We start from the raw sequence: 18,972 nt of genomic DNA, 5'->3' as shown, positions 1-18,972 counted from the left end.
AGGAGCTGAGACAACAAACTGCCAATTCTCACTTAGGCTTTAAGGGGCATCATGCTCCTACTTGTGTAATACAGTCTCCAGACTCCACCATGAGAAGAATGTAGGTAGAGAGCTACTTCCAAAAAAAAATGTCTAGAACTGACCAGACCAAACCCACAGTTTAGAGGCAGCCTCGTTGAGCAAAGGCTTGAAACAGCCAAACTCCGGCTATCCAAAGATACATTCAAGGAAAAAGAGAAGCATCTTACTTATGCCCTGAAATGCTGTGGTTGGTTGTTACAAAACAACGGCAGACTGATACAGGAACAAAAGAAAATGTTTCTACAGATTATTTACATCATGAATGTGTGCCAAATGTCGATAAATTAACACTGTTGAGGGATCAATTGTAATTATGTTGGCATGTCCCAAGGACTTTGTGGACTATGCAAACAAGATTGATGCCTATACTTCCTCCTGCCACCCGCCTCCTGGCACCTCTTTAACCTTCACAACCTTAAGTCATTCTTTAAGGGTCCGGTGTGTTCCATCTTCTAAAAGTCTCCAATTGTTTAGTCGCTCAGTTGTTTCTGACTCCTTTGCGACCACATGGACTGCAGCCCTCCAGGTTTCTTTGTCCATGGGATTTCCGAAGCAAGAAGATTGGAGTGGGTGGCCAGTTCCTACTCCATGGGATCTTCGCAACTCAGAGATTAAACCCGTGTCTCTGCAATGGCAGGCAGGTTCTTTACCACTGAGCCACCGGGGAAGCCCTGTCATAGCAAGCACTAATCACTTATATTTTTGATTTTCTTCTCTAGTGTCTCAATAAAATACTTGACTCCTTCCAGTTTTCTCTGGACTTCCACTATATGGCAGAGTCAATTCTGGCTCCCTTACAGTTAGCTTAATACAGATGTCTAGACCCCCAACAAGGTAAATTCTGTGATGGACTGACCATATTTTTGTCATTATTAGTCATCTTTGTATGAACTAGACCCTTAGCTAGATGTCTTTATACAATAAGTTCTGAATAAATATTTCCAAATCGAAATCTCACTCACACATGCACACACACACACACACACACACACACACACACACACACACACAGCACCCATGTAACAGGAAATTTAGAAGACTCTGCTACCATAAGGAAAACTACTCAGGGATTTTTGCTTTTCAAATAAGTATATTCTGTGAGAAAATTAGGCCATATTTTAAAGATATCATTACATTATTGTCATCTCTATAGCATATAGATGAGAAATGATATTTAAAAAGAAAACACAAGCAGATTTGCAGCGTAAAAATATTATGGCGCCATGTATAAATTATTTCCGCATTCAGTCACAATGAGAATTCTGAGGGTGTTACCATGGAATAAGTTCTTTGGGAGGATGGAAATTACTGCTCAACTTTTTTTTTCTTTTTCTTTTAAAAATGTACTTGCTGCCAAGATCTCTGGACAAATGTATATCATAAAAATACATAAATAAAAACCAAGAAGCAAAGTAAAATAATAAGACCAAGAACACACTAAACAAAAAACCTCATATTGAGATTCAGATGAATAAATACCAGCTCAAATAAACACAAAGAAAAAGCTGCCAAAGTAATATATCCCTTCAACTAAATTTTTCTGTTTCTGAATAATCCATATTCCATATATGACTCTGGAGAATAGGGTGCTTGTGCTTACATCAGGATAGAAGCTACCAGGGCTTCATGAGGTGAGGAGAATAAATAACATGCCTTCATTGATTTATTAACTTTTCTTTTGCACAAAACACTCATGTCCCTTGAATTTAGGGACAATATTCAATTAAACACTGATGCTGTCTTTTCCAAAAATATGGCTAGATTCTTTAGCCACCAATATCACAATTTCCTTGTTGAAAGAATATCAGTAATTTTTAGCCAGCGTCCACTGAAAACAAATAAAAGCTGAGTTAGAATTTCAGCCAAATATCGACTTGCTATCATATTACTGTTTCTAAGTCTGATGTAAGTCAAGAGCATCAGCTTACAGTCTTGGTTTCATCATTCTTGGTGGAAACTTGGCACGTCATTTACTCTCTCCAGGTTCCAAGTTCCTTGGGGGCTGGACTATATTTAGGTGAGTAATTTTATTTTCTTTCTTTAAGGATTTGTTTTTAATCTCTTTCCACATTTCTCTGTAAGATATTTCCACCTCTTTCCCACAATTACTGGGAGTACCTGGCGGTGGGAGACAGAGGAAAAGATGCTGCTGATGGTGAAATCTCAGCACATTTGGGGATAGAAAACAAGAGAGAGATTATGGGGTGGTTGTGACTAAGAGCAAGAACCCAGGAGGGCTCAGCCTGGGACAGGATGCTGACTCTGCCACTGAGAGTCTGTGACTCTGCACTGCAGCTCACTGCTGGTAAACAGGTTAACATCTGTAATGGGCGAGGAACATGGCCAGATGTTGCCTATTATTACCATTCCTATTATCTGAGTATTTGGTTGCTCTCCATTTTCCTAGGATCTTTACAAATTTGAAGCAAGACAGCCACTGGGATTTGGACACAGATGTCAATCTGACAGGTCAGGCAGTTACTAAACACCAAAATGCTAGGAAAATGAGTGGGTACACAAAGATGTCACTCTCTTTATCTGTATTTTTATATGATCCATTTGTTTGTATAGTTCTGGCTATCTGGGGTACTTGGCAAAAGTGAGAAAAGCCGTAAGTCAGGGAATGGAGTTGTGATCATTCTTCCAGGTGTACCTGGCTGGACCTTCATCCATGATTTTAACCACTGGAGTGTACTGGAAAACCTAGGCTTGGCTACAGAGCAAACTGAGAGCATCCCTGTGTCTCTGAGAATCAGCAGTGGCCAGGTTCTGGCCAACAGGTGAGGGGTTTGCAGGGATGTGTAATGCCAAGCAGAGGCGGAGATTTGGCCAGAAAAGGGAGAACAAGCAAACAAATAAAACCCATGTAAAGCACTTGGAAGAGTACTAGTGCCAAGGATCTAAACTTGTACATACATTCATCATATTTCAACTCTATGTTTAAAAAAGGGGAAAAAAATCTGCTCGTCTATAAGGAAATTCACTGCTAAAGAGCGAAATTCTCTGCAATGGGTTTTATATACTTTTTAAACTCATTGCCTCACAGCTACCCTTTCTTTCTATTCACTGCTTCACAGCAATACATTTTCAGCTAATGGAGCTAGGGAGCAAAGCTGGGCCCTTTAAGGAAATTGGGGAAAATTCAGATTCATTCAGGTTTAGCCTCCAACCAGGCAGTGAATATTTATAATTTTATACAGTATCTACTAAATATTACCAAAGATATTAATAGAAAATGGGAAAGAATATGACAATAAATGTAATGTTATGTTCTGTTAAATGTTTCTGAATTTCAAATTTTAAAAGTCACCTCTACCACAAAATGACAAGCTAAATGGAATAAAAACATTTCTAGCATAATGACTAGACTGTAGACTAATGATTAACTGTGATTGAATCTAGCCGCTCTGAATAGAGTTTGGACTGAATCACATATATTAGGTGCAATTTAAATTGTTGCTGTACTTATTGAAAATAGGAAGGTAAGTGGCCACCTTCTCATATGATACAGTCCTCTTTCATATAATAAAGAACACATAACCAACAAAGATGCCTAAAATCCAATGAGAAATCAAGATCTCTGAGAAAGTGGGACCAGAGGCAGAGATGCAAAATGAACACTTTGGATCAAGAGACTCCAGCAATCATGCAAAATGACTCAGAATAGGAAGCTACTAAAAATAAAGCCCCTCAAAGCACCATCAGGTTCATCCAGGAATACGAAAAAAAAAAAAAAGTAAGGGAACAAATGGAAAACTGCCCTCATGAATGTACCAGCATTCCTGAAAGGTGACTTAGCAGGATCGCTTTTGTGGGATAAAAAGATATATCATACAATTGCATGGATGACCTTCATGAAATTGCTCAAATAAAGGGCAGAAATTATAATGCTGACTAATTTTTATGATTTATTGAGACAACTCTTCAGCAACTAAGCTCACCAGATCCCATTTATATTTTGGAAAAATAAAATAAAATAAAATAGCTGAAAGCTTCCTTAAGTTCACTCCCATCCCAGCCTAATGCAACTACAATGAAACGCACTGTTGTTAAAGAATTCATCACCGCATGTCAGATCAAATCTTAGCAAAATCAATGTCCTGTCAAACCGACTGACATAAGACCCTTAAATACATTAGAACAATTTAGAACATACCCATAAAGAGAAAGACACAGGGAGAGAGAGAGAAAGCAAGAAAGAATGAGTGGCTTTTTTTATAGGAGAAACACATCTGGGTTTAATAATTATAAATCCAAAGATATTGAAAGTCATTGATAGATGAATACAGGAAGTACCTGACTCAGTCTTGTTGAACAGCTTTACTCATTATTTAAAAAAAAAAAAAATCACTACCCCAAAAATCTACCTTAAGTCTAATATTTTTATTTAAAGGAATATATATTATGTAACATGGGCTTCCCCAGTGGTTCAGCGGTAAAGAACCTGCCTGAGACACAGGTTTGATCCCTGGGTCAGGAAGATCTCCTGCAGGAGGGCATGGCAACCTATTCTAATATTCTTGCCTAGAGAATCCCATGGACAGAATTGCCTGGCGGGCTATAGTCCATAGGGTGGCAAAGAGTGGGACACGACTAAAGTGACTGAGCTTGCACGCATGCACAAGGTGAATACTGCCCTGGGATTATTCCTACTTAATTTTGGAACATGACTTTATAAAAGCACTAAGAGCTGTTTTCTAAAGATACAGGTCAAAGTCAGAGCAGCAGGTCACCCTCCCCTGCTTTCTGTAACACAGGATAACACATCTCAATTTGCTTCAATTTGAAGTAATACTATACATTATAGTTCCTCAAGAACAGAGCCCCTTCAGGGCTCCTAAAAGTCACTGGATTTATAATCTGTAAATCAAGGCCAACTCCCAAGTCCCCGCTAGTTGCACTCAAGGGAACAATAGTCACAGCATCATATCTAAATAAAGAGTTACTTTTATATACATCCCTACATACAGTTGAACACAGAGAGAGAGAGGAAGAACATGAAAACGCTGAAATATACTTGCAACAATGTAAGTCCCTTTCACTTCCACAGAAAATGTCACATAATCTTGATTTTAGAACCTGGAGGACTAATCTAAGAGACATCGACGCAGCCAATTTAAAGCAGCCACCAAGAACATTTTATCTATTACAGAGAGGGAAAGAAAAAAAAAAGACAAACTTAGCAAGATTTTTCTGAACCAGCTTTTTTGTGCATTGATTGGAAAGGATGGAGGAAATGAATGGCTGTTCTGTTTCTGTCGGGCAGTTTCCTAAGACCGAGGCACACAAGAAAGGGTCCCTACAATTTGAAAGTCTGGTTTACAAGGAGCCATAGGAAGGGGCATTCATTTCACAGAGCACTGACAACACCTCACTACCCAAGAATATTATCTTTATCGTTATCATTATTCATTCATTGGATAAAAGTCAGATTGCTTTTGAAAATCTTTCTGAGGCTCCAAGGGGAAAATCCAACAATGAATCCTAGTCATACTTATTTTTGCTTGTTGTGCTTTCTAATACAAAATGTTTATTTAACAAACAGAATACAGAAATGAAGTCAATTGCTTATAACCAGGAAATCAATAAAGGGTCAAAACCTTCTGCCAGACAATTTCAACTACAATATAAAATGCAGTTACTTACATTACAGGAAAGGTACATTCTAAAATAAAGGAGTCCGCATCAACTAGCACTTAAAACAAGTCTGTCCTCTTAAAAGTGACGTTCTATTTCAAATAATTTTAAATGACATTTAATGACTTCAGGGCAAATCCCTAGATGGAAACTGAAGACGAGCTATAGTGTGACAAAAGCTGACTTAGAATCACTCTAATAATGAAAATGTAAGCCAAAATCATTCCAAATAAATCTCACAGGCAAACTGCAAATGCCAAACAGCTCTTTGTTAACTCAGGTTTTTCCAAGCTGTACAAACTGTCAAGAGTGCTCGTGGCTTTCCTAAAAATAGACACAGGTATAAATGTTTAAGAAGGAAAGAAAAGCGTACACTTAAAGAAAATGTTTTCCATATAGGATCAAGAATCTCGCCTCGGAAAGCACAGCCAGCATGAGGAGAAGGAAAAGCTGCCGCCTACCGTCAAACTTCTTGTGCCTGGACACGAACGTGGTGCGCACGAAGTGGCTCGTCTCCTCCACCAGGTTTTCAAACTCCAGTTTGCTCTGTTGACTGAGCTTGTCTTCCATTTCCGTGGTGCAGCACGTGTATTCTTGAGGACAGATTCTCAAGTGTTCTCCTGCAAGAAGGAAGGGAATGTCAGCACAGAATGGTCGGTCAGGCCTTCAGGGTGTTTGTTTTTCCGGCATTTCCCTTAAATACTAAGGTCCCTGTTTCACCAGCCCCTCAGCCCTCTCCATGGACTTTCATCTGGGCCTTGCGGTGCCTACCATTCCAAATACTCCAGACTCAAGTTGAACCCAGGCCCACAGTCTGATAGTCTCTGTCCTCCCCAATAAATTCATGTGTTGAACCCTAAGCCCCAGGGAAACAATGTTAGGAAATGCCTTCGGGAAGTATTTAGGTCATGAATGGGATTGGTACCCACACTCAAGACCTAGAGAAGAGTCCCCCAAGAGACCAAGCTTGCCCTTTCTGGCACATTGGAACAGAGCCAAAAGATGGGGTCTTGAATCAGGGAGTAGACCCTTACCAGACACTGAATCCACCAGTGATGTGATCTTAAACTATCCAGCCTCTGGAAATATGAGAAGCAAATGTTTGCTATTTATCAGCCAGAAGGAAATGGCAACCCGCTCCAGTACTCTTGCTGGGAAATCCCATGGACAGAGGTGCCTGGTAGGCTACAGATCACAAAGAGTCAGACGTGACTGAGCGACTTCACTTTCACTTCTCACTTTCATGGACTGGAGAAGGAAATGACAACCCACTTCAGTATTCTTGCCTGGAGAATCCCAGAGATGGGGTAGTCTGGTGGGCTGCCGTCTATGGGGTCACACAGAGTGGGACACGACTGAAGCGACTTAGCAGCAGCAGCAGTTTATGATATTTCTGTCGCAGCACCCAAAGTGACTAAGAGACCTGACATTTAGTTCCAGCCCCTGTCACATAAGCAAAGGTATGTTAAAGACCTCAGAAGACCACAAGTCCCCTGCTTTTATTTGAAATGTACCGAGTAACAACAGGTGACAAGAGATGCAACACAGTTATAAGTGTGCTTATCTTTAGAAACCTCGAGTGAAGCAAGAAACAGTCAGCCCACCACCATAGACTGTTAGACGGCAGGGGCAAGAAAAGATGGCAATCATTCGCTGAGTTCTGTGCCTGCCTGTCCAACCGTCACAATGCATCAGGCTTCCTCCCTGTGAAAGCAAGTTTGATTTTACTGGCAGATCTCCTATGCCACGCGTTCCCTTGGTTGACATTCCTTGTCAGAGAGAAATGTCTCCTGCAAGGGGAAAGGCGCCGATGGGTTTAATTAATGCTTATGTTGTAGGGAAATGTAAAGTAAGAGCTAATGAAAGTCTTGGGTTTAATTCGACAGATTTATCTCTGGATATACTGGGCTGCTTCCTTTGACAATATTGCTTTCTTCAGTGCTACTCGCAAGTGGAAGCCAAACCCTTGCTTGCTTCATGAAATTAAAACGGTCTGTTATTGCATAAAATGTGAATTTCCAATTGATTCAGCTCCGTTAGTGTCAAAAATGTTTAAGAGAGCCAGTGGAGGGAAGAAGGAAAATCCACCCAACATTTTGCTAAATAAAACCAACAAATTGCCCCTGTGATTAAAATCACTACAGGGCATGGAGAAACCAAATGAACAGAGTACTTTATGTGGTGATTAAAATTCATTTATAATGTTTAACAGTACTTATATAAAATTATGCCCCATGTGAAGTATAGGGTGCCTGTCTCATGGTTCTTCATGAAGTTGGATGCTTTCATGCCTACTTAAAACAACCCCAGAATAAAAAAAGGATCACAGGTCTGCATTAAAGTTAGAACTTACATAACTCCTGAAAGGGAAGGAGACCATAAAACATTATGAATATCTTTTTTAAAAAGGAAGAAACATGCAGTATATTGAGAATGATAAACATCAATTTCAAGATCACAGTTTCCTCCCAGGAGGAATTAGGATTTGAGAGAAATGCCCAGATACTTTTATCTATAATCTTTTATTTCATAAGTTGCTAGATATTTACATGGTGTTTATTATATTACTTGGAGAAGGAAATGGCAACCCACTCCAGTATTCTTACCTGGAAAATTCCATGGATGGAGAAGCCTGGTAGGCTACAGTCCATGGGGTCACAAAGAGTCGGACATGGCTGAGCTACTTCACTTTCACTTATTATATTACTATCATTACTTTTCTGTACATTTCAAATATCTTCTAATAAAAGCTTCACAATATGTTATGAAAAAGTTATACCAGAAAGGGGGGCAGGGAGTACACATGTGTAAAGACAAAACAAACTGCTCTGGACATTCAGAGTCCAGCCTAGCACTCACGGCCAAGTCACCATAGTCTATTACATGTAAACAAGCTCACAGAACACCCATCTCAGACAAGATCATTCTGACACCATGATGACATGAGGCAAAGCAAGGCCATGTAAAAATTTTGTCTAAACACAGACAAAAACAAGGCGATTGTGCCATCCAAAAGTACCAAAAATCTCCTCTCACTGGCAAGATGAGCATCTGTACTTTTACATTTATCCTTTTATTGACTGATCTTCACCATAGTCATCCCCCTTGCTGGTCACTTTGGTTGAGATACCTTACTATGGAACTACCTGCACCTTTGAGAGCATCAGATCTAGGGTGAAGTGCTGCTTCTTGGAGCACTTCCCCCACATCATCCACCAAAATCCAAATTCTATAAAAGAATCTGTTAAAGTCCCTCTTGGGCTTTCCAGGAACCGGCTTGCCAATGCAGGAGACACAAGAGGCGTGGGTTTGATCCCTGGGTCGGGAAGAACACCTGGAGGAGGGCATGGAACCCACTCTAGTATTCTTGCCTGGAGAATCTCATAGACAGAGCAGCCTGGGGGCTACAGTTCATAGGGTCTCAAAGAGTCGAGTACAATTGAAGCGACTAGGCACACATGCCTGCAAAGTCCCTCTAACTGAGAAATCCTGAGGTTCTCTACAGTGTATTCTCACTTGCTGCATTGAGTGATTACTCATTCGACGCAGGTGTATTCCTAATGGGCTCTGATTTGAAGGGGCAAATCATTCCAAAAGGGGGCGGGATAGAATATGAAAATTTTGAAATTTTTCCCCAAGTGCTTCTGATACTCACATCCCATTAAGAAGCATAAATCTATAGTTGAAGAGACTGGGAAGGAATAAGTGTGGCAAATGGTCCGCAAATCACTAGTTTTCTTTTTTAAATACCAAAACTAACTGATAAGAACACTGTTTCCAGATCAAATAGATATTTAAGATTAACAACTTTGCAGAATGTTCGTTTCTCTAACCTGTTTTAAACTACTGGAAAAAAAAAAAACCCTATTCCATTTTGACTATAATATGCACAATTGAACCATCCATTTCTCAGGATTTAGTAGTACATTGGGACTACATTCTATTTCTGAATCATTACAAGTGAGTTTACAACAAAAGGCATGGGACTTGTGGTGAAAAACTGACCAAAAGAAAATAAACATTTCATGATCTGAGGGTAACATTTGTGAAAGAAACGCCGTGGATCTACATGCATGAAATTAGAATGGATTGGTGGTCTTCTAACTTCCAATCGCTCCAAGAAAATCAGTATTTTATCTCAGGTGATAAATAAAAAGAGAAAGGTACTCCTTAGCGGGGTAAATTTAAACCAAACCTATTACTTCTGTGTGTGTGATATATGTAAGAAGTTGATTTACTAATGCAAAGCAGGGTGAGATTTTTTTTTTTTTTTTTAATGAATTGTAGTGTCCTTAAGAAGGTAACTGATGTCTCCTCCTTTGTTCCTGGCAGAGAAAAAGAAAAAAAAAAAAAACAAAAAAAAAAAACTAAAGAGATGGAAAGACAGAGATAGATAAATTAGAAAAAGTGAAGATATGTGGAAATCACCAGAATGTTGAAGAATCATGCTACAGGAAGAGTGAATCTTTTCTGCAAAGCGCCTGTTAGAGAACCTAGCAAGAGACCACGACGATGTCCCCAAACAACCAACCAGAGATCATGAAACATGCAGTCCGTTGAGACTAAGCCTTGCTTCCTTCCTAACACATCACTGGAGAAGAAGGTTGTGGAGGAATTAAATTCTTAATAGCTCCTCTCTCCCCCTCATCGGAGGCCACTGATAACTGTGAAAACAACTGATGACTTTAAATGGCCAAAAAGACTTAGGACAATTGGTTAATTTTGTTTTGAGTGAGTGTGCTAATCTGTATCGGTTTTGACCCTAGAACAGGGTCAAACATAGACTCTGGGCCAAATCCAGCCTGCCATCTGTATTGATAAGACCTGTAAGAAAAATTATTTTTTAAAGAATTAAAAAAATGATATTATGTGCTACGTGATACTTTATGAAATCCCAATTTAACTGTCCATAAATAAAGTTTTATTGGATAACAGTCCCACCCACTCATTCATACCTTGTTTACGGCTGTTGTAGGGTTAGAAGAGAAGAGTAGTTATGAAAGAGACCATAAGGCCTGTAACACCTGAAGTATTGACTTTCTGAAATCAGACATGACAGCTGCTTGGCTGGATAAAGAATTACCTCTCACAATTTCTCCGAAGAGCAAGAATATGAAACTTTTCTCAGCTTACATACTTCCTGACACTTACAGTATTTCTATTAATAATGGGTTTCTTCCCAAGTTGCAATTTATGAAGGTGAAAAAATCTGTTGTTCTTTTAGAGTTTCCCACCCACTCTCCTTTCTCAGATCCCCTTAGGTTCTCTATATGTTACCTATTCCATAACTAGATACAACATTTAGCTCAACTGGAGCACCACCAGGCACCTCCACGATCACTAATAATAAAGATACTAAATAGATGGTTCTGGAAAGTCAGGATAAGAGACAATAATGGCAGAAAATGTAAGGTTGAAACTTTGATGACTGTGCCTTGACATATCAAACATGTATTGAAAATCTCCTCTGTGCAAATCATGATGACAGGTTCACATCCAGGAAGATTAGATGCAAGGTCAGGCAATCAGTTTATACATGTGCTTGTTTCCTTAGGGCATCTGAAGTTCATGCTAGTGAATTCCCAAGTCCCTGAATGTTTACAGAAATCGTCATTAGCTCTAAAATTAATATTGGTATTAGCCATAAAAAAGAATGAAGTAATATCTGCAGTGGAAAGGATGGACCTAGAATTGTCATACTGAGTGAAGTCAGAGAAAGACAAGTACCATATGATATTGCGTATATGTGGGAATTAAAAAAAAAAAAAGTACAAATGAACTTATCTATAAAACAGAAATAGAGTTACAGATGCAGAAGGCTAATGGTTACCAAGGGCTAAGAGGTAATGTAGAGATAAACTGGAAGGTGGAGGCTGCTATATACACACTATAAGGCCCTACTGTATAAGACAGAGAATTCTACTCAAGACTCTTTAATGACCTATATTGGAAGAGAATCTAAAAAGAGCAGATATATGCATATGTATGACTGATTCACTTTGCTCATTTCACACCTGGAACTGACACACCATTGTAAATCAACTACACTCCAATAAAAATTAAACACACACACACACACACACAAAGAAGAAATTTAAGCTGGAATTTAATTATAACTAAAATAAATAAGGGGAAATGGTAAATGTGAAAGAAGGGAGTTCCACCGGAAGACAGAGGATGAGCAAAGGCTCTGGGACATACACTCACACCATAAATTGTCATCTGTTTTCCAGGACAGAAGAGATGGGGCTGTTCCTCCCTGTACACACTCCTTTCAACTACGTGTCACCCTTTCTTTACAAAGTCTTTCCATGAATGCCAGCCCAGGAGTTTGTTTTCACTCCAAGATGCTGAGATGACAGCAGAAATGTGACGCTTGCCAGATGGAGCTCCCTCCAGGGAGGGCCCAGCGTCTGAAAGCCTCCAGGAATAGACCTGGTGAGTGGCACGGTGGGAAAGAGCAGGGGGCAGGAGGACCTCATTAACCACAGACGCCCGCCTCTCTGGGTCAGTGACCGGAGACTCACTGCCCTCGGAGGTGACACATGGGGGCCTCAGAATGCCCATCCCAAATAAACAAACAACAAAAATGCAATGCACCGAATGAGTCACATTTCACAGACTACAGACAGCCAAACACTTGGTTTCATAGAGCTTGGGAGTGCGGAGGGAAATTACTACCCTGACACTTCCTAGAAGGCACGTAGGAGGCAGGGAGGCTCACAAGGGAGGGACTATATATATAGTTATGACTGGTTTGCACAGTTGTATGGCAGAAACCAACGCAACATTATAGAGCAATCATTTTCCAATTAAAGAAAAAACAGAATAAAAGCAAGCTGAAGATTATTTTTAAAAAGTAGGTAGGAAATCAAAAAAAACTCAAAAATACAAAGATGGCAAGAGCTCACAAAGCAGAGCACTTCAACGTCTGAATCTATAAATTCCATTTGATTAGAGTGCGATATTTGTCTTAGACTTGGCCCTCTTCAGAGCATATGTTTTATGCCAAAGTTCTCTCATCCTTGAACTATTAGAATCCCCACAGTCAATTAGCTGTGTCTGGTACCCAGATAGAGTCTCCTCATCATTTGATATGTCACTTCAAATAACCATTCATTTTATTCATCTGGTGCCTGGTAAGTTGACTGGAGCAAAGAATCGAAGGAAACAGGTTTAAGAAAGTTAAAAGTAAGTGAACTTTTAGCTGAGTTTCTGATAGCTAAGAAAATTTAAATTGGAGTTAATAGTCCTGGACTGTTTTTAGTATTATAAAGTTCCTCTATGAGCTAATCAGAAGCGGCAGAATTTAGAAAAGCAGTATTTTTCAAATCTATGTTCCAGTTCATTTCTTTAAATTCAAATTCCCCAGACCTCCAAATAAGCACTTCTTGAACATTTTTCAGTGTGAAAGGTTATTATGAATGATCCGTTCATGTCTTGAGGGCTGCTTTTCTTTCACAAAGTTATTCAGTGCCATGATCAGAAATGTTAAACTTTTACACAAGATGTGAGAAATTCATGTTCTACTTCAATGGATCTTATCACTCAAAGAAGCTACAATTGTGTCCTCCTTCATGGTTTTGACTTCCTGATAAAGACTTTGACTACCAGTTCCCTTAGTTATAAAATTTTCACTCTGCATGTTGTAAAAATAATTCTTTGAGTGGCATCCATGAGTTGTTTAAATCTGTTCCAAGAATTGCATAAATAGGATATTAAACATAATGCTCTAAGTTGTAAAGATCCCACCTTCATGGATCTTGTGCCAATGTTTCTGGCCTTTATCGTTCCCTTGCATTTGTTATTTCAGAAAAGCTGATGATCTGGGGCTGAAGTTAGGGCAAAGAATAGAAATGTGGTCAAAATTAGCAACGAGTAAGGAGTTTGTGGGACAGAGAGCAGGCAGCGCTTGAATCAGGATGATCTCAGAGAGTAACTAGCAGCTGTAGTAGAAAAAGCTGTCTTTGCTTTTTCTCACATCTCACCTTGACTCGATGTATAATAAAAATTATTAACCTTGTCAATAGTTTGATCATTCCATACTGTCCACGGGTATATAGATATTGTCACCCTGCTTATTTACTTATATGCACAGTACTTCATATGAAATGCTAAGCTGGATAAAGCACAAGCTGGAATCAAGCTTGCTGGGAGAAATATCAGTAACCTCAGATATGCAGATGACACCATCCTTATGGCAGAAAGCAAAGAGGAACTAAAGAGCCTCTTGATGAAGTGAAAGAGGAGAGTGAAAAAGCTGGCTTAACACTCAATATTCAAGAAACAAAGATCATGGCATCCAATCCCATCACTTCATGGGAAATAGGTGGGGAAACAATGGAAACAGTGACGGACTTTATTTTCTTGGGCTCCAAAATCACTGCAGATGGTGATTGCAGCCATGTAATTAAAAGACGCTTGCATCTTGGAAGAAAAGCTATGACCAACCTAGACGGCATATTAAAAAGTACAGACATTACTTTGCCAACAAAGGTCCATCTAGTCAAAACTATGGTTTTTCCAGTAAGCATGTAGGGATGTGAGAGTTGGACTATAAAGAAAACTGAGTGCTAAACAATTAATGCTCTGAACTGTAGTGTTGGAGAAGACTCTTGAGTCCCTTGGACTGCAAGGAGATCCAGCCAGTCCATGCTAAGGGAAATCAGTCCTAGATATTCATTGGAAGGACTGATGCTGAAGCTGAAACTCCAATCCTTTGGCCACCAGATGCGAAGAACTGACTCACTGGAAAAGACCCTGATGCTTGGAAAATTGAAAGGAGGAGGAGAAGGGGATGACAGGATGAGATGGTTGGATAGCATCACCGACTCTACGAACGTGAGTTTGAGCAAGCTGCAGGAGATGGTGACGGACAGGGAAGCCTGGAGGGCTGTAGTCCATGGGTCACAAAGAGTCAGACGTGACTGAGCAACTGAACTGAACTGAATAGATGGATTTAAATAGAAGGAGTTTCTCCTTGTCTTAAAATGACTACATCTTTTTAAATTCATACATATAAGACTTTGAAACATTTAATGAAAGCACTGTCCTAATACAAATGATTGTCAGTATTTGTAAAAGATACACAAAGGTGTATACACACAGGAATATACATAGCATAATCTTTTCCAGTATTTAAAGAAAGTAAAGAATAGAAAGATTTCAGAAAATAATTGAATTGCTGGCAAGTTTTCTTCTGCATAGGCAACAGCTCAACAAAATTGTGCTTAAATTTCACAGGGACAATAGCAAATCTGAATGACGAGGTAATTCCACGATTCAAATTACACCACAAAACAGCCACTCAACTTACTACAACATTTTGACAAACAGTTAATGAGAAGCAAATATAAAATGGAATCTCAAAGCTAATGGATGAATCAGAGTTTCATAGTTAATGATCCTAAATCCATAGGTGGAAGGGTACTTAATAACAGTGAAAGTTTTTGGCATCTAGGTAAGAGGTGAATTATTGTGCTGTGTCCTGAGTCTTTTGAGCCTCTTCTAATCATATCCCTGTATTTTGTTGTTGAAGTATTAACAGAATCAGAAAAACATTAGAGTGAGAAATGATCAAAAGGCAGTACCCCACTGGGAGGGGCACCAAAATTGAATTGGGGAAAGATGGACAGTGGAGAATTAATGAGCATGCGATCCCAAGAGACGCACCTTCAGACGCCAGTCTGATCAGCTCAGCAATCTTCCAAGGGGACCTTTCCTTTCTTACGCCTCTGTGTATTAAACTCACCAGGTTGTAGTCTCAATATAAAATATTAATACAGAAAGTAGTCACATTGATAATGAAATCTCATCAACATCCAAAAGTTAATTTTTTAGTCTCTCATTGTTCTCTAAGAAGGAGGTCCAGTAAAGAAATCTTGATCTCATTATTTCTGCATTTCAAAATCAAACGGAAAGTTATCTAAGTATGGAAAACTTCAGTTATAATCTGTAAGTGTCTGAGAACAAGATAAGCAAAAAGCCAAGTCAAGGTTCTGGACTCCCCATGCCTTTATGTCCACTCTCACTTAGATGTACACCTATCTTTTTTCTTACATTTTCTATGTATTGGATTTTCATATGGCTACTCATTTCTTTAGGATATGAATGCATTTTAATTGTTTGAATTTTAACAAGAAGTAAAATAGTATTTCTTCTAGTCTAGGAGTGTCACTGAAAATTACAGTTTTGTGTCAATGTGGCTAGGCTATGGTACCCAGTAATTTAACAAAACATTAATCTAGGTGTTGCTGTGAAGGTATTTTGTAGATGTGGTTAAGATGTGTGATTTTAAGTAGAGGAGATTACTCTCCATACTGTGGGTGGGCCTCATCCAATCGATTGAAAGCCCTCATGGGCAAAAATTGAGGTTTCCTTGAGAAGAAGAAATTCTGCCTTAAGACTGAAGCATCAACTCTGAGTTTTCAGTCTGCCTGACTACCCTACAGATTTCAGAACTGCCAGCCCCACAATCACACCTCTTGAGCCAGTTCCTAAAAATAAACCTCTCTCTGTGTATATGCAAAAATACATATACATGTAGGTTATACACAACGTTGAGAATCATTGCTTATTCTTTTCTCCCTTCTCAGTGCCCATCAATCCCAGTATCAAAGATATACAGGGTCAGTGTTGTTTTGCTAACTGTTTAACAAGAAACTCTAGGTTTCGAAAGGGAGTCCTAATTTACAGTTTGGCAATGTCCATGGTATAAATACTCTCACCACGACTGATTCCTAGTTATCAAAATGATGCCCCTGAATTTCCAGTTGGAAATAGACACCATCACATAACACTTCTTCCTTACAGATACAAAGATATCAAGAATGTAACTACTAATAAATGATTAGAAAGTAATGAGTTTTGAGAATTTATTACCTTATTTTTAATATAATTAATTTAATTATAAATTTATACAATGTGATTTTTGTTTTTCACAGCTTTCAGTATTTTTTATACCTACATTTGAAATAGTTCTATGTAAAATGAGTTAAATACCAAAAAACAAATTTAAAAATAAAAATGAAAACTCCTTTTTATACAAGTGACTAAATTAATGATACATGACAAGCAACTCAGTACTTTGGTATAGCAGTCCAAACTGACTAAGACAGGGAGCATGTGAGCTTGGAGTTTCCGAGAGCCATATGGAGGCTCTATAAAGAGGAAAACAGCAGATTACTGATGCCATTTGAGCTCTTGTACCAAGCTGTGTTTGAAAACCCAAATTCTCCCACATTAGTCAATCATATATACAATGTGGTTTTTAAATAAAGACTGCACTTAACAACAGGTTCACAAAATTCCTGCAAAATTAAGTGCACTCGCATTGGCTGGAATGGGCCACTTCTGGTTGCACCATGGCATGAAGCTCAAGTATTGTGTGTTGTTGACTGCTTCTTTCAATTACTTGAGCTTCCCTGGTGGCTCAGACAGTAAAGAATTCACCTGCAGTGCAGGAGACCTGGGGTCCGTCCTTGGGTCGGGAAGATCCCCTGGAGATGGGAATGGCTACCCATTCCAGTAATTTTGCCTGGAAAATTCCAGGGACAGAGGAGCCTGGTGGACTATAGTCCTTGGGGTCTCAGAGTACGACATGACTAAGGGACTAACAGTTTCACTTTTCACTTCAATTCCTTAGGTCCTCAAATTCAATGAAAATGATCCTAGACCAATGGAATCTGCCATTTCTACCACCCACATTGGGATCTTACGGCCAAATACCTATTTGCCTCAAAAGAAAACTGATTCTCCCTAGCTATCTCTAGCTACTAACATACAGTAAAGAATTTCCCAAAGAGGTGAGAAAGGGTGAAATAGAGTAGTTATTTCAGGAATGGGGACCTTGGCTAAACTGTGTGCTTAAAGGGAAAGTCACCGTGAGTCACAAGCAGGGATAATGTAACTGACCCACATTTTGCAATTTTCATTCCCAGATAGTGGCTGCTATTCCAGGACACAGGGAATAGCAGAGTTGAGAAGGAAGCTGTTCCTCTATGGTGCTGTTATAAAAACCTAAGGCTCACTATCCCATAGTCATCTGCTCATGCCCACTGTTGTTAAATCCCAAACCAGTCATTATGAGCCTGTCTTATTTACCTTTGCGGTACTCATTGCCCTAGCATAGCTTTACAGAGAAGGCCATGGCAACCCACTCCAGTACTCTTGCCTGGAAAATCCCATGGACAGAGGAGCCTGGTAGGCTGCAGTCCATGGCGTCTCTAGGAGTCGGACAGGACTGAGCGACTTCACTTTCACTTTTCACTTTCCTGAATTGGAGAAGGAAATGGCAACCCACTCCAGTATTCTCACCTGGAGAATCGCAGGGACGGGGGAGCCTGGTGGGCTGCCATCTATGGAGCCGCACAGAGTTGGACACAACTGAAGTGACTTAGCAGTAGCAGCAGCATAGCTTTTAGCACATGGGGCGTTCTGTAATAAACGGTGAGTGCGTTTGACTCTTTTGTTTTTTTCAGTCACTCATCCATTCATTCACTTATTCAATTACCATTTACAACATACAATTAACAGGTTAAGTACTATGCCCGGTGCCAAAGGATAAGAAGAGAGTGCTTAAGGAGCTTGGAGTCCAGCATGGAAAGATGCATCTATGTATTAAGACCACCTTACCAATAGGCATAAGATCTAAAAAAGCACATAATTCTTACCATTCACTCACCTCCCAGACTCCAAGCACAGCATTACTGACAGAAACTCTTTCATTGTAACTTGCCTACAGAATCAAACCAACTGCTGCCTACAAATTCACCCACAGATGATGATCAATTTCAAGTTTATTGCATCTGTAATCCCACAGCCATTTTTGCTCACTCAAAGCAGCAGAAATCCTGCCTATCTTTCATGTTTCAATAGCAAGCAGGAACATCCAAGGAAAGGTTTCACCTGTTTCTCTCACTTCACCTCAGCTTGCATATCTTTCAAACAGGACCTGAATTCATTTAGCACAAGTCCACAAGAATTCATGTTTAAAAGAAAATAGGGTATTTCAGAGCTCATCAAATGAATTAAGAGTAAGTGTTTCTTATAAAAGCTTCCAATATAAATAACTAATGAGAACCTATATATGGCACAGGGAACTCTACCCAATGTTCTGTGGTAAACGGGAAGGAAATCCAAAAATGAGGGATATATGTATACATATGGCTGATTCATTTTGTTGTACAGTGAAAAATAGCCTTGTGAAGCAGCTCTAGTCCAATACATTTTTTTTAATTTAAAAAATAAAAAGAG

At 39.3% G+C, this 18,972-nt stretch overlaps 1 protein-coding gene across 1 annotated transcript in view; it reads right to left on the bottom strand.

The window, feature by feature from the left end:
- GPC6 (glypican 6) overlaps window positions 1–18,972 on the bottom strand; it is a 1,214,516-nt gene that overhangs the window by 909,935 nt on the left and 285,609 nt on the right. Inside the window, exon 2 of the mRNA XM_052650253.1 lies at window positions 6,180–6,338. Coding sequence (XP_052506213.1) covers window positions 6,180–6,338 — 159 coding nt within the window. The remainder of the gene's footprint in view (window positions 1–6,179; window positions 6,339–18,972) is intronic.

This window comes from Budorcas taxicolor, chromosome 12 (genome assembly GCF_023091745.1).
Source record: "Budorcas taxicolor isolate Tak-1 chromosome 12, Takin1.1, whole genome shotgun sequence".
In the NCBI taxonomy this organism is placed as follows: Eukaryota; Metazoa; Chordata; class Mammalia; order Artiodactyla; family Bovidae; genus Budorcas; species Budorcas taxicolor.
This window is presented reverse-complemented; position numbering and strand designations above follow the sequence as displayed.